The following is a 15,761-nucleotide window of genomic DNA, read 5'->3' as shown; positions in this document are numbered from 1 at the left end:
TTTGCTACAATAAATCATCAAGCCACCTTGTAGAAAAAAAAACACATGTTTAATGTCCCTTTAAAAGTACTGATGTCCACTGCCAGCATTGTTCCTTTCAAATGTGTTGAGGTTACAGCCCACTCAAAGCTTCACACCCCACTCAAAAAGCACAACATTTTCAATTATACCCTTACTATAGGGACCAGCGCTGCACTGGTCACCAGCAGATTAATAGGAATGTATTGGAGGTAGCTGTGTATTAAAGGAATATAAAAGACAAAATTACATGATTCAGAGAGGAAAAAACCTTCCAATTTAATTCTATTATCAGATTTACTTTTGCAAGAAAATTATAGGTGGGAGAAAATACCGCTGCTGTGTGGTACTTAAAAGTGTATAACATTGTTTAACACGTTACTGCATGTTATGCTCAAGAGAAGTGAACGCTTCTGAGTCTACCTAGGTATGCTCTTCAGCCAACAGAACAAAATACATTTTATAATAGTACTCATATTATTATTTTATTTATTTATTTTTTTTTATATGTGAATCTTGAAATTCTATTTTTGGCACGTCCTTTTAAATGCTTAAAAAATCCCAGTGCTGAGCCGGTTGGGGAATAATTATTAGAGATATGCATTCAGGCTTCAGACAAAAACAAATTTGCCTGAATTTTGCTGATTTGTCAAATCGTTTGATAAATGAACGGCCAAATGGATGACTTGCAATTTGGCGCTAAAATAAAGTGCAGGAATGGGGGGGGGGGAGCTATATTGTTTGGTTAATAAGCTCCTGTGTTTGTAATGATGTACAGGGGGTCTTAAAATTCATTTTTACATCAACCTCTTTACAATCCTGCAATAGTATTATTAATGACTGATGTTAGAGACAGCCGGTCAGGGATCTGTATGTTCTTTTAACATTGAAAAATAGGTTATTTGAATTGTTTGAATCCTCTAATGTAAGATTTTTGTTAATATTAATTGTGTACATATGAAATAACAGTAACAAATCATAATCCAGTATTCAACTGAACGAATCTTTCCGATGAAACACATTTTTTAACCTGTGCACGTCTAATAATGATGCATTTTAGGCTTATAAGTTGTCTGTTCCCTTTCAAGATAGGAACATGTATTTTCAATATTTGTTTTACAAAACCAGGTAGTATAAGCATAAATGTATTTATTTAAATGTTCATCATAATTATCTATAAAGATTCCAACCTTCTGTCAGAAATGCAAGATAGCAGCTCACATAGATATGAAAATAGAATAATATTGCAGCATGGACTATATTCCTGTTTTAGGTCAAACCTTATGTCAATTCATTCTAGTTATTACAGTTTGCATGTATTCTTATACTCATCCTATACAAATATTAGCTGTAATAACTCAAGTGAATATGTATAATTGTTCTATGTCTCACCAAATGCAATGTTTTTTCTTTAGCCAGCATATATGGGGACAAAAACCCCTTTGTTTACGGTAAGTATGTTTTTCTCCTTTCTATATCCCCAATGTGACCCTTTATCAGTTTTCTAGAAACATTCAGCTCATCTAAATCTAGAGTCTATTTCTGCCAATGCACTGATGCCAGATGTAAAATGGATTTTTTAGAACTAGATCAATATAATGATTATTTAATAGCAAATGTTTTAGATGAATGGAGACCTCATTATCTTGGATTAGCACGGTGGTTGGTTCATTAAAGTTTAATACCTATATGAATTATACATTAATTATACAGCAGAACATTTTATGTTACTATTTTTTATTTCAATAAGGTGCTTCCAAATCCTATTCTGAGGCAGGTTTTTATAGCGGTTAATTGCAAGTTAAAAACATTAATTAGCTAATATTATCTAAGTAATCTTTCAAAACATATTAAGAACCTGCAATCACAACTATGGGCTGGATTACATGATGTTAGCTACCTCTAGCGAGGGTTTTGTATAGCACAAGTAGCGAATCATCAGCTATCACACGTCACTCGCTACAAATGGTAAAAGGAGCTTTTGTAGAGTAGCAAGAGGTTGTCGCTGCTTATACTTTTAATTGGATTTCCCAATGCATTGTAGCTAAAATATTATACAACACTTGCTACAAATGGTTAGAAGAGCTCTATACTTTTAATTGGATTCCCCAATGCATTGTAGCTAACATATTATACAACACTTGCTACAAATGGTAAGAAGAGCTCTATACTTTTAATTGGATTTCCCAATGCATTGTAGCTAAAATATTATACAACACTTGCTACAAATGGTAAGAAGAGCTCTATACTTTTAATTGGATTTCCCAATTAATTGTAGCTAACATATTATACAACACTTGCTACAAATGGTAAGAAGAGCTCTATACTTTTAATTGGATTTCCCCATGCATTGTAGCTAAAATATTATACATGACTTGCTACAAATGGTTAGAAGAGCTCTATACTTTTAATTGGATTCCCCAATGCATTGTAGCTAACATATTATACAACACTTGCTACAAATGGTTAGAAGAGCTCTATACTTTTAATTGGATTTCCCAATGCATTGTAGCTAAAATATTATACAACACTTGCTACAAATGGTAAGAAGAGTTCTATACTTTTAATTGGATTCCCCAATGCATTGTAGCTAACATATTATACAACACTTGCTACAAATGGTAAGAAGAGCTCTATACTTTTAATTGGATTTCCCAATGCATTGTAGCTAAAATATTATACATGACTTGCTACAAATGGTTAGAAGAGCTCTATACTTTTAATTGGATTTCCCAATGCATTGTAGCTAACATATTATACAACACTTGCTACAAATGGTAAGAAGAGTTCTATACTTTTAATTGGATTTCCCAATGCATTGTAGCTAAAATATTATACAACACTTGCTACAAATGGTAAGAAGAGTTCTATACTTTTAATTGGATTTCCCAATGCATTTTAGCTAACATATCATACATGACTTGCTACAGATTTATAAGTTGTCGCTACATCTCTCCTTGTTACAGGTGGATTCAAAACTTGTAATTTCACACTAGTGGAATGTTTGTGTTTGTAAACTCTATAAGATAAGCATTGTGTATTTTTTTTTTAAATAAATATTATAATTTATGTTTGTTAATCTTTCCTTTGGTATATCTGTCACCATTAAATATTATCAAAACCAAATTTTATTTAATAGATATAGACTATAAATATACTTATGGTTTTAAAATAATACAATATATGAATATTAATCTTTGATATTTACTTTTTTTAAATAAATATTTGTGTGATAAGTGCATAAAGTATTTGTTAATTATTTTAAGATTTAGGACATTTTTGTTTATTTACAGTATACAATAATATGGCATTGCAAATAAAACTATTCTTTTTATAAATATAAATATATTTAATATTTCTTGTAACTTACAAAAAAACAAGGGAAGGGAAAATCAACCTTATTTAAAACTGCTACAGTTATTGCTCCTGTAACTACCTGACCCTGACCCTAACACAGGTAGTAGAAATGGCACCAAAATGAATTTTTAGCTGCTACAGTTGTTGCTACGTAAAGCAAAATATGTCACTGAACAATAGTGGATCTACTCAAGAGAGCCCTGGTGCACATTTATTTGTGTGCCCCCCAAAGGTTACTCAGTAGTACTCAATAGTAAAAATATATAGTGCTTTGTATAATGATTGTGAGGATAGATAGATGATAGATAGATAAATAGATAGATAGAGAGATACATAGTTAACTAGATAGATGATAGATAGAGAGATAGATAGTTAACTAGATAGATAGATAGATAGATAGACAGATGGATAGTTAGAAAGATGATAGACAGACAAATAGATAGATAGATAGATAGTTAGATAGATATGCAGACAGACAGATACATAGATATATAGCCAGGCAGACAGGCAGATAGATAGATAGTTAGATAGATGATAGATAGATAGATAGATAGATAGACAGACAGGCAGTCATATATAGATAGATAGATGATAGATAGATAGACAGACAGATATATAGATATATAGATAGACAGACAGACAAATAGATAGACAGACATACAGACAGATACTGTATATAGATAGACAGATAGATAGATAGACAGACAGACAGAGATAGATAGAGAGGCAGACAGAAAGATACATAAATAGATAGATGATTGATAGATAGATAGAAAGATAGATAGATGATAGATAGATAGACACTGAGATAGATAGATAGACAGACAGACAGAGATAGATAGATAGACAGACAGAGAGGCAGACAGAAATATAGATAGATAGATAGATAGATAGATAGACAGACAGAGAGGTAGACAGAAATATAGATAGATAGATAGACAGACAGAGAGGCAAATAGACATATAGATAGATAGATAGATAGATAGATAGATAGATAGATAGACAGAGAGGCAGACAGAAATATAGATAGATAGAAAGATAGACCTGCATTCTGCACTAATATAAGGCTCCCCTTTATTAGCATTGCACACATTATACACACACCTGTGTAAAGACTGGTTACTATGGGCCCCCTAGCCCTTGGGCCCTGGTGCAACTGCGCCTGCTGCACCAATGGTAGTTCTGCTACTGAAGCTCCTTGAAACTTCAAATCCCTACAACTTTATATTATGTATCTAGCTGCTACTACTACCTATGACCATACGAACGTAGTAAGCGCAAGGGATTTACCTTTAAGTGTTGTGTAATACGTAAGTAAAAAACAAGTCATATAACTATATCTGGAATGGAAACTATATTTAAGTTAGTATAATATAGCGATAAAATTTAAATACCCCGCTCTCTGGCCGCCCACTTCAAAAGAACATTTTTGTTTTGTGAGCTAACGGTTTGAATTGTTCTCCAATTGGTTCTCTAACACACAAAAAAATTGTGTGAGTGCCATATGGCTAGAGCACTGATTGGAGAAATATGTTGGCTCACAAAACAAATTACTTTTGAAGTGAGCAGCTAGAGCAAAGGGTATTAGAATTTCATCACTATATTAATTAATGGATGAACTAAAGTCCATCTAAAACACTATTTTCATTCCAGATAGATATGAATTGTAAACTTTACCATCATTTTAACAAACCAAAAATCCGGTAGATAACTTAGTTTTACCAGTGTTGTGTAATCCATCCCTATATTGTTATTAAATAGTTACATGTGCTAACTATATTCATTTAGGTAGAGTCTGACATGTACTAACTAATAACTATATTCATTTAGGTAGAGTCTGACATGTACTAACTAATAACTATATTTATTTAGGTAGAGTCTGACATGTGCTAACTAATAACTATATTCATTTAGGTAGAGTCTGACATGTACTAACTAATAACTATATTCATTTAGGTAGAGTCTGACATGTACTAACTAATAACTATATTCATTTAGGTAGAGTCTGACATGTACTAACTAATAACTATATTCATTTAGGTAGAGTCTGACATGTACTAACTAATAACTATATTCATTTAGGTAGAGTCTGACATGTACTAACTAATAACTATATTCATTTAGGTAGAGTCTGACATGTACTAACTAATAACTATATTCATTTAGGTAGAGTCTGACATGTACTAACTAATAACTATATTCATTTAGGTAGAGTCTGACATGTACTAACTAATAACTATATTCATTTAGTTAGAGTCTGACATGTACTAACTAATAACTATATTCCTTTAGGTAGAGTCTGACATGTACTAACTAATAACTATATTCATTTAGGTAGAGTCTGACATGTACTAACTAATAACTATATTCCTTTAGGTAGAGTCTGACATGTACTAACTAATAACTATATTTATTTAGGTAGAGTCTGACATGTACTAACTAATAACTATATTCCTTTAGGTAGAGTCTGACATGTACTAACTAATAACTATATTCATTTAGGTAGAGTCTGACATGTACTAACTAATAACTATATTCCTTTAGGTAGAGTCTGACATGTACTAACTAATAACTATATTCATTTAGGTAGAGTCTGACATGTACTAACTAATAACTATATTCATTTAGGTAGAGTCTGACATGTACTAACTAATAACTATATTACTTTAGGTAGAGTCTGACATGTACTAACTAATAACTATATTCATTTAGGTAGAGTCTGACATGTACTAACTAATAACTATATTCATTTAGGTAGAGTCTGACATGTACTAACTAATAACTATATTCATTTAGGTAGAGTCTGACATGTACTAATAACTATATTCATTTAGGTAGAGTCTGACATGTACTAACTAATAACTATATTCATTTAGGTAGAGTCTGACATGTACTAACTAATAACTATATTCATTTAGGTAGAGTCTGACATGTACTAACTAATAACTATATTCATTTAGGTAGAGTCTGACATGTACTAACTAATAACTATATTCATTTAGTTAGAGTCTGACATGTACTAACTAATAACTATATTCCTTTAGGTAGAGTCTGACATGTACTAACTAATAACTATATTCATTTAGGTAGAGTCTGACATGTACTAACTAATAACTATATTCATTTAGGTAGAGTCTGACATGTACTAACTAATAACTATATTCATTTAGGTAGAGTCTGACATGTACTAATAACTATATTCATTTAGGTAGAGTCTGACATGTACTAACTAATAACTATATTCATTTAGGTAGAGTCTGACATGTACTAACTAATAACTATATTCATTTAGTTAGAGTCTGACATGTACTAACTAATAACTATATTCCTTTAGGTAGAGTCTGACATGTACTAACTAATAACTATATTCATTTAGGTAGAGTCTGACATGTACTAACTAATAACTATATTCATTTAGGTAGAGTCTGACATGTACTAACTAATAACTATATTCATTTAGGTAGAGTCTGACATGTACTAACTAATAACTATATTCATTTAGGTAGAGTCTGACATGTACTAACTAATAACTATATTCATTTAGGTAGAGTCTGACATGTACTAACTAATAACTATATTCATTTAGTTAGAGTCTGACATGTACTAACTAATAACTATATTCCTTTAGGTAGAGTCTGACATGTACTAACTAATAACTATATTCATTTAGTTAGAGTCTGACATGTACTAACTAATAACTATATTCCTTTAGGTAGAGTCTGACATGTACTAACTAATAACTATATTCATTTAGGTAGAGTCTGACATGTACTAACTAATAACTATATTCATTTAGGTAGAGTCTGACATGTACTAACTAATAACTATATTCATTTAGGTAGAGTCTGACATGTACTAACTAATAACTATATTCATTTAGGTAGAGTCTGACATGTACTAACTAATAACTATATTCCTTTAGGTAGAGTCTGACATGTACTAACTAATAACTATATTCATTTAGGTAGAGTCTGACATGTACTAACTAATAACTATATTCATTTAGGTAGAGTCTGACATGTACTAATAACTATATTCATTTAGGTAGAGTCTGACATGTACTAACTAATAACTATATTCATTTAGGTAGAGTCTGACATGTACTAACTAATAACTATATTCATTTAGGTAGAGTCTGACATGTACTAACTAATAACTATATTCATTTAGGTAGAGTCTGACATGTACTAACTAATAACTATATTCATTTAGGTAGAGTCTGACATGTACTAACTAATAACTATATTCATTTAGGTAGAGTCTGACATGTACTAACTAATAACTATATTCATTTAGGTAGAGTCTGACATGTACTAACTAATAACTATATTCCTTTAGGTAGAGTCTGACATGTACTAACTAATAACTATATTCATTTAGGTAGAGTCTGACATGTACTAACTAATAACTATATTCATTTAGGTAGAGTCTGACATGTACTAAGAAGGAGATGTAAAATTTGAGCCATCATAAAAACTATTTTAATAAAATTACTGTATAATATTTACTGCAAAATGTTTTTAGAAATCTTTGCTGCTGTTTTGTATTGAAACATAATTAATAATATTATATGTGCTGAGAACTGCTATTTATTTTATATAATGTTAGTTAAATGAAAATAACATCCATTTTCTTCCAAAATGTATTTCCATTAGGGATTGGTAAATATCTGGTGCAAATTGATTATATAGAAAATATTTATTTTTCAGAAGTGCTGTTAAAAAAAGAAATAATCATGGCGCACTGAATTAATTATTAAAAATGACCATGTTGTGTATTTGTAGGTTCAGTTAACATTTGATTAATAATTATATCAGAAAATGTAAAAAGTATTTCATGTTTTCACACAATCAAGCTTACAAACATGTCCCAAAAGATATTATTTTATGAAACAGATATACAGATCTCTTCCCATAGTTGTTATCTGAGCCTGATATTTCTCCCAAGAATCAATGGTAACTGGATACCTAAATAACTACTAAATGAAGCAGAATTCTATGTGCAACAACATGTAATGTATCCAATAATTTGTTATTGATACTCTATGAACAAAATACTTATTAACCACATTGACCTAGATCCATAGATAATCATGACATTGCTGAGGGCCTTGTGAGTTAGCCAATACATGATATGTGAGGCATGACAGGTGATCCATTTGTAAAACAGAATAATAATAGTAATTATAATTTATGTGTGCTAGACTTCAGCTTTTGTGTGCTTTGGTTAGTGTGCATATTACAAGTAAAAAGTTTTCGCACGAGCACTAACCCAAAGCGCTCAAAAAGCTGAACTTGGAATATTGCAACCTTGTTAATGTATTCCCCCATAGACTTCAATGGAGCGTGAAAATGAAAAACTATTACTCGTCGCACAAACCCGATCTCAAGTGCGCTAACCCAACATGAAATATTAATAATACACATACCAATCTTCTTCATATAGAAAAATATGTTCTATTTATTCTTTTTTACATACACACACATATATATATAAAACTATAGGTATAGTGTATGGAATGTGAAATATTTACAGTAAATACACATTTAAACACTTGATTTAATAGGAATATTGCAGAAATATTTTATATGTTTTCAGCTACTTGACTGCAAAGGGCTCCAATGCACTTATATAGATATATAGAGAGAGAAAACAAGCTCGGGGAGCGTCGTGCAGTGTTTCAGCATCCTTGCCGTACTCATAGCTGACTTATATATGTCTATATATGCGTACATATGTATTTATGTGCTTATATGTGTTTATATGTCTCTCTGTAAATACATACATACATATATAAATACTTAAATACAAATGTGTATATATATATATATATATATATATAGCGTTCCTTTTTTTCTAACACCTGAGACCTCATATTTTTGTGCCCCCATAACTTTTTATTGCAATTTTTTTAAATTATTTTTATTAGACAGTGTTATGAGTGTAACGTTACTTTTATGTGCATTTTTGTATGTGTTTTGTACAACATTTTAGTTGAGCGTAACAATTAGCCAGAGCTCTAAAGTCACAATATCCCGGTACTCATTAAATTCAATTGCATTCGAGCAAACGCCACTCGTATTCTAGCCGTAAGAGTTAAATGTTTGCAAGTATGTTTTGCAATGGAAAAGTCATAGTGGATAGAGCGAACAGTGCGTCAGAGACCTCGCAAATGCAGAGGAGCTGAGTGCTAGTATTCTGGGGGTTTCTCTTACACCAAAGATGGAGATTTCAGAAAAACTCTATTGTGAATTATCTTGTGTCATTATCTTTTTATTTCATTTGTATTTTTTTATAATTTTTTTCTTTGTATTTTTAGAGTGTATTTTTTGTCAAGAGAGCCTATTTTAAGAATTTATTCTGTAATGTTTTGATGTGTTTTTGTGACTTTCCTTTACTATAGAGAGTTGAATAGTTACAAGACAGATACTGCTCCTTTTTGTGATAATTGATGAAGAACAAGGTTAAACTAACATTTCAGTTGTGCATATTAAGTTGTATAATGTGTTAGATTATTTGTTGGGCAAAAACAAAACAGCAAAAGTTGAGATAGAAATGTCTGTAATAAAACGTGTGTCTGATAAAACTTTCTTCTTTGATTCAGATTATGACACCGTTAGAATGACTGGACTTATCCTAGCTATAGTCATGTTCGTTTTGGGCATTGTCATCGCTCTGAGTAAGTAATAACTTTACCAGTGTTATATCGATGGGGGTATCAGGGAAGAAAGGCTTGAGAACGGTGAAAAATGTAACTTGTTGATTATTGCTGGTCCCCAATGGAAACTGATGCTGACCCAGTTGGCTCAGTGGGAGGTTCTGCTTGGGACCAGTAGTGCTTTGCAGGTCCCGATTGGTACTTCAATGATGTATTTTACCCCGTTGTAGGTAATTAGTCTTAAAATGACATGCTCTGACAAATGAAAGCATGAACATAATGGTTCTTTATAATAAAAATAAAAACAAAATTGGTGCTTAATAACAAATAAACCAATATCTTACTGTTATTTAACCCCTTGTGCCATTTGGACATAGGTACAATGTCACACAATACTTTACCCAGTATACTGTGATTATGAAGTACCTACGTCATACACAGAGGCACACGCTGTGGTCCTGTTAGCTTAGACAGTGGAGTCTGCAGCTGGGGGCAGAAGCCATCTGCCTTCATATGGTAAAGGAGCATTGATTGTGTTACCTTATCATATGAAGGCAGATCACTGTATGTGTCACTATCTGTAATGATCATTACTGGTGCCGAGTGGGAGCGGTGGGAGAGAAGTAAGGAGGTGGGTGGATCAGCCCCGTGGAGGGGGGAGTAGGGGCGGGTTCTCTACACTACAGAAAAAATGTGAGTCTAGAGTGAGGGAGGGGCCCTACACTATGGCACAAAACTTGCTAGAGGGGGGACCCTACTCTACATTGAAAAGGGATCTTTAAAGGGGGCTGCTACACTACAGGGAAAAAAATAAACACATACAAAGTTATTTGTTACTGGCAGACTGGCTGCCAGTAACAAATATGGCGGTGGGCAGTGGGAGGGTAAGAGAGCTGTTGGGGGAATCAGGGAGATGGGAGGATGAGGAGGGACCCCTACACTACAGTGTTTTGAACAGGTTAATAATAATACGTATGTGAACTAGTTAATTAACAATAAATTTACCTAAGTACAATGGTTTCAGTGTGTTGGAAATTCAGAATCCTGTTTAGCTGCTAAACAGTTACATTTAGTCTAGTTTTTGTAGGGAGAGAATTAGCTGAATTTAAGATATTTAATATTGATCTCAGTAAAAGCAAAGTATAAATTCAATGACTTGCAAATGAGCATAGAAATTCATGGAGCATTTTAATGTACAATGTTCCTGCATTAAATTGTTTAGCTTCAAAACAACCTTCTCATGTTTTCAAAATATTTTTTAAAAACAGTGATTGCTGTATAATGTGGTTTCTGCTTATCAAGGGCAGAGTTGGTTATAAAGTCTGAGCGTGCAGAAAAAATAAATATGTTTAACAGTGAAATCAAGTTTATGAAGAAAGCAGTAATTGTGTTGAAATGTTTTGGGATTCTTTTTTATCTATCTATCTATCTATCTATCTATCTATCTATCTATCTATCTATCTATCTATCATCTATCTGTTTGTCTGTCCATCTATTATCTATCTATCTATCTATCTATCTATCTATCTATCTATCTATCTATCTGTCTGTCTGTCTGTCTGTCTGTCTGTCTATCTATCTATCTGCCTGTATATTTGTCTGTCTATCTTAATCTCCTGTGTAGCTCACCTATTTCTCTGGGGCATTTTTATCAATGTGTGAGCGGACATGATAAGAGGTAGTGTATCATGTCTGCCGCTGTCAGCATTTATCATTGCACCAACAGTTCTTGTAAACTGCTGGTGCAATGCCGCCCCCCTATCGGCCGCTAGAAGGGGGTGTCAATCAACCAGATCGTATTTGATCTGGTTGATTTCTGTCCACCACCTCAGAGCAGGCAGACAAGTTATAAAGCAGTGGTCTATAGACCGCTGCTCCATAACTTCTGTTTCTGACAAGCCTGAAGGCTCGCCGGAAACTTGATAAATATGCCCCTTTCTCTTTTCTATTGTCCGTATACATGTTTATCTTTTAATGAACATTTACGTTTGTGCTTCATGTCAGTTTCTCCTCATCTGAAAGCAATAAAGCAACTGATCCGTTACCAAGAGCCGAGCCTTTTGTTGTATAAAAATGATATCTGAACGCTTTTTCATTTCTCTTTTAGGTAACAAATTTAAATGCAAACAAAGGAACGCAAAGTGAGTTGTTAGTTTCTCTCATTATCGCCTTATACAACTACAGTGTGTTTAGACCTTTCTATAGCAGTTTACAGTTAGTCCTTTCTGTAACAATAGATTCAGCGAATAACCATTCTCAGTAGCTTAGAGACAGCACCTGCTGCGCCAGCTGAATGCCCTCTGACGCCTCTGATATTCCTTATGAACGTTCACTTCAGGAAACATTACATTGTTACTGATATAACCCCCAGAGGGCTGTGACTCTGTGTGAATTCTTTGTGTATCTATATTGGTTATAGCTGAAGAGTTATTTTTTGTTTGAATGCAGGTTTAGCAAAATTAGTTTAAAGTATACTTGGTCTTCATATGTGCAACATAGCAGGTTACTTCTATTATCAAATTTACCCCTTCTCTTAGTATTCTTTTTTTAAACTTAGCATACTGAGGTAGGCTCAGGAGAGTGCACGTGCCCGGAGCGCTTTATAGCAGCTCTGTTTGCATTAATATTATTCATATAGAGATCATAAAATAATTGTATACTGGACCTAAATCATGAAACATTCATTTTGACTTCCATGTCAATTTAAAAAGACATTAAAAGAATATTAAAAGGGACATTAAACACATTTTTTTGCTTTTGTGAGTCAGACAGAGCATACCATTTTTTTCAGAGTTGTGCACGAGTGACAAATTTGGTGTGGCCATATTATTCGTAAATGAATATTCCAAAAACTTAGTTGATTCAGTATTTGTTTCATTATAAATTAAACAAATACTAAATATTTATGGAACATTTATGTTGGTTAACGAATTGGCATTTGTGACAAAACAAATGCACATCTCTAATGTTGTATTACTTCTAGTATCGATTTGATTCATTCTTATGACATTCTTTGCTGAAGAGCATACCTAGGTAGGCAGCGTGCACTTGTATGAAGCCTTACATGGCAGAAAACACTGGTGTCATCTAGTGCCATGCAGATTTGTATTATTGATAAAAATATTCTTGCAAATATGCTGCCATATACTGCTCCAGACATGTGCACACTTTTTAAAACTACCCTCCTGCTCTTCAACAAAGGATACAAAGTGAAAAAAGTCTGATAGTAGAAATAAACTGAAAACCTTTTTTGTATGCAATATCTGAATTTGGGTTCCATGTCTCTTTAAAAAAAAAATGTATATGTTAATACATATTGGAGCAATTAGCATTGAAATGGAAAACATCTGTGTACAAAAATGTTTTAAAATAATTTCCATTTTTTTAAAGAAACTTTACTTGGTTTTGCAATCCATGGACCTACTTCTTGCCAAGTCTTGTGTGTTTATTTTCTCTCATTGGCTGTATACATTTATGGATAAATATAAATAATATCCTGCACTGAAGCAATCAGTATGTAGCATGTTGCACAGTCAAGGTTCTTAACTCTGCAGGATTAAACCTAGCGCCTCTGGGGGAAGTGGAAAAAAAACAATTTGTTATTACTTATTTTTTACTATGAATAATTAAATCTTTAAATGACAGCATGTGAACCCCTATAACTTCTCCTGTCATTGTCTTTGACACAGTGGGTCTCATTCAGATGGAAGGCAGCCTCTGCAAACTCAGAGTAAGTGACAAACCATCTCATCTCACCTGCTTTTGTCAACCCTTCATATCTTCTGTCTTCACTCTGTTTCTTTCTCTCTCAGTAATAAATGTCTCCTTCTCTCTCTTGTAGCTCCATCAGGAAGTGTATAGCTCATCTTTCTCTGATCCTTGACTTTTGCTGCTGGATTCTGTCTCTGGATGCCAATGAAGTATTAAGGGAAGGGATGGAAGGAACCTGTCCCCTCCACACAACGTCCCAAATAATGTGTTACATGCATGTGCGACTTCTCCCTGCGTGAACCCATCTCCTACATGCACACAGAGCTTCCATCTTTGTTTCCAAAGGGTTGACTCAGAGAGACACATATCCTAACTACCTTCCAAAATACAGAGACAGAGATTCAGAAGGAAAACATGAACAGCACCACAGAGAGATGCAGAGGAACAGAAAGACAGGAGAGTGAGAATGCGCACACCAGAGGCAGCGAGTATAGGCAGAATGCATGCACCAAACCATTGATGTAGGACATGTTCTGTGAAGGCCCCAAAATACTTTCAAAGTAACACAGCAAACAATATATTTTGTGGAAACCATCTAGTAAAGTAAAACACATTTCTTCTCTATGTACAAGCTGCCTGCAACTTGATATCTATCCCAGCTTCTTATGAAAGTCCACAAGAACTTCAACAGTTACATACAACCTCCATTTGGTTAATTCCAGATGTGAAACCTTAATAGATTTAGATTAGAACATCCCTCAAGAATTCAGTCCAAAACCCTTTTCTAAATGTCTAGTACAGCGACATAAGCTCTGTGCATTTGGGTGGTCTCCAAGCAACATTCTTTAGTCTGCAGGTTTAGGGGTCCCCAGATTTAATTTCCATATCTCCTCTACAAATCTCTCTTTTACTGAATGAGTTGAAGCCAAGGCTGGTGGATAGTGGAAACACATCCCCTTTTAACTATTTGTATATAGCATGTGACAGAATTATATATATATAGAGATATAAATATATGGGACAGATCTATATAGAGTATAATAGCACGGAAAATATTTAATTGGGTTTTCTTGCTCTCCATCCCTTAAAGCGACAATAAAATTTGATTTATTATACTCTCATGTGTCATTTGCTTCCTTTTTTATCTCTCTGATTTCTGCACTCATGAATTGTCTGCAGTAATTATCACACCACTATGGACAAATAAATAAAGATTTCTCTTTAATATGCTGATTACTGGTACTTCAGAAGGTCTGGGGAGTATGCATATTTTATGTTTAGACAAAGATATTGAACCGCAAGGACACTGCAGGAGGGAAAAAATACATCATAAATGATTTAGGTAAATGAGACTAATAGATAGACGTGGCATAATTGTGGTTTAATATTAATAAATGCTAAATAATACAGTAAAGAAGATGCAAATAAATTGTGTAGAGCAGCGGTTTCCAACCTTTTTTGTTGGCTTTAGATCTAGGAAACATTTAGGCAATATTACATTTATGACATATTTAAATATACTTCACACCTATTAACAACAACCTGTATAAGTAATATTGTTACTTATGTCTTCTATGTTATACACCTTTTTGTAAAATATATAATTTAAACAATTTAAAAAGATAAAACATTCTACCATCAAATCTCAAAAAACAAACAAAAATCTACTGTTTTCAAAAGGTCTAAGAAGTTTTATGTTATATTAAATCTCTCTCACAATCTCACAAAACTGAGCCCTCCCTTTGATACGTTTAGTCACTTGGGCAGAAACACATTTTTGATATGGAAGTCCGATCACTGAAGCTGGGTTTATGTTACTTACACATATAGTAGAAATAAAGCCTTAGAATAAAATTAGATTAGAATCAACATTTTAGCTAACACATTATGGGCTAGATTACAAGTGGAGCACAAAATATCACTTTCGCTAAAGTCATATTTGTGCTCCTCTGAGTAATACCAGCACACACAAATATTACGAGTTAGGTGCAATGCGCTGATAAGAGCGTGCTTCCAT

General features: G+C 33.1%; 1 protein-coding gene across 1 annotated transcript in view; it reads left to right on the top strand.

Moving 5' to 3' along the window:
* The window catches only part of FXYD7 (FXYD domain containing ion transport regulator 7), a 52,279-nt gene extending 37,420 nt beyond the window's left edge, over positions 1-14,859 (top strand). The window contains exons 2-6 of the mRNA XM_053689835.1: positions 1,434-1,469; positions 9,980-10,054; positions 12,141-12,174; positions 13,723-13,763; positions 13,875-14,859. Of these exons, the coding sequence (XP_053545810.1) occupies positions 1,434-1,469; positions 9,980-10,054; positions 12,141-12,174; positions 13,723-13,763; positions 13,875-13,894 (206 nt within the window). The 3' untranslated portion in view covers positions 13,895-14,859. The remainder of the gene's footprint in view (positions 1-1,433; positions 1,470-9,979; positions 10,055-12,140; positions 12,175-13,722; positions 13,764-13,874) is intronic.
* Positions 14,860-15,761: the final 902 nt, after the last annotated feature.

The sequence above is a fragment of the Bombina bombina genome, chromosome 8 (assembly GCF_027579735.1).
Source record: "Bombina bombina isolate aBomBom1 chromosome 8, aBomBom1.pri, whole genome shotgun sequence".
Classification (NCBI taxonomy): Eukaryota; Metazoa; Chordata; class Amphibia; order Anura; family Bombinatoridae; genus Bombina; species Bombina bombina.
Note: the sequence above shows the minus strand (reverse complement) of the source record. Positions and strands in the feature narration are given on the sequence as shown.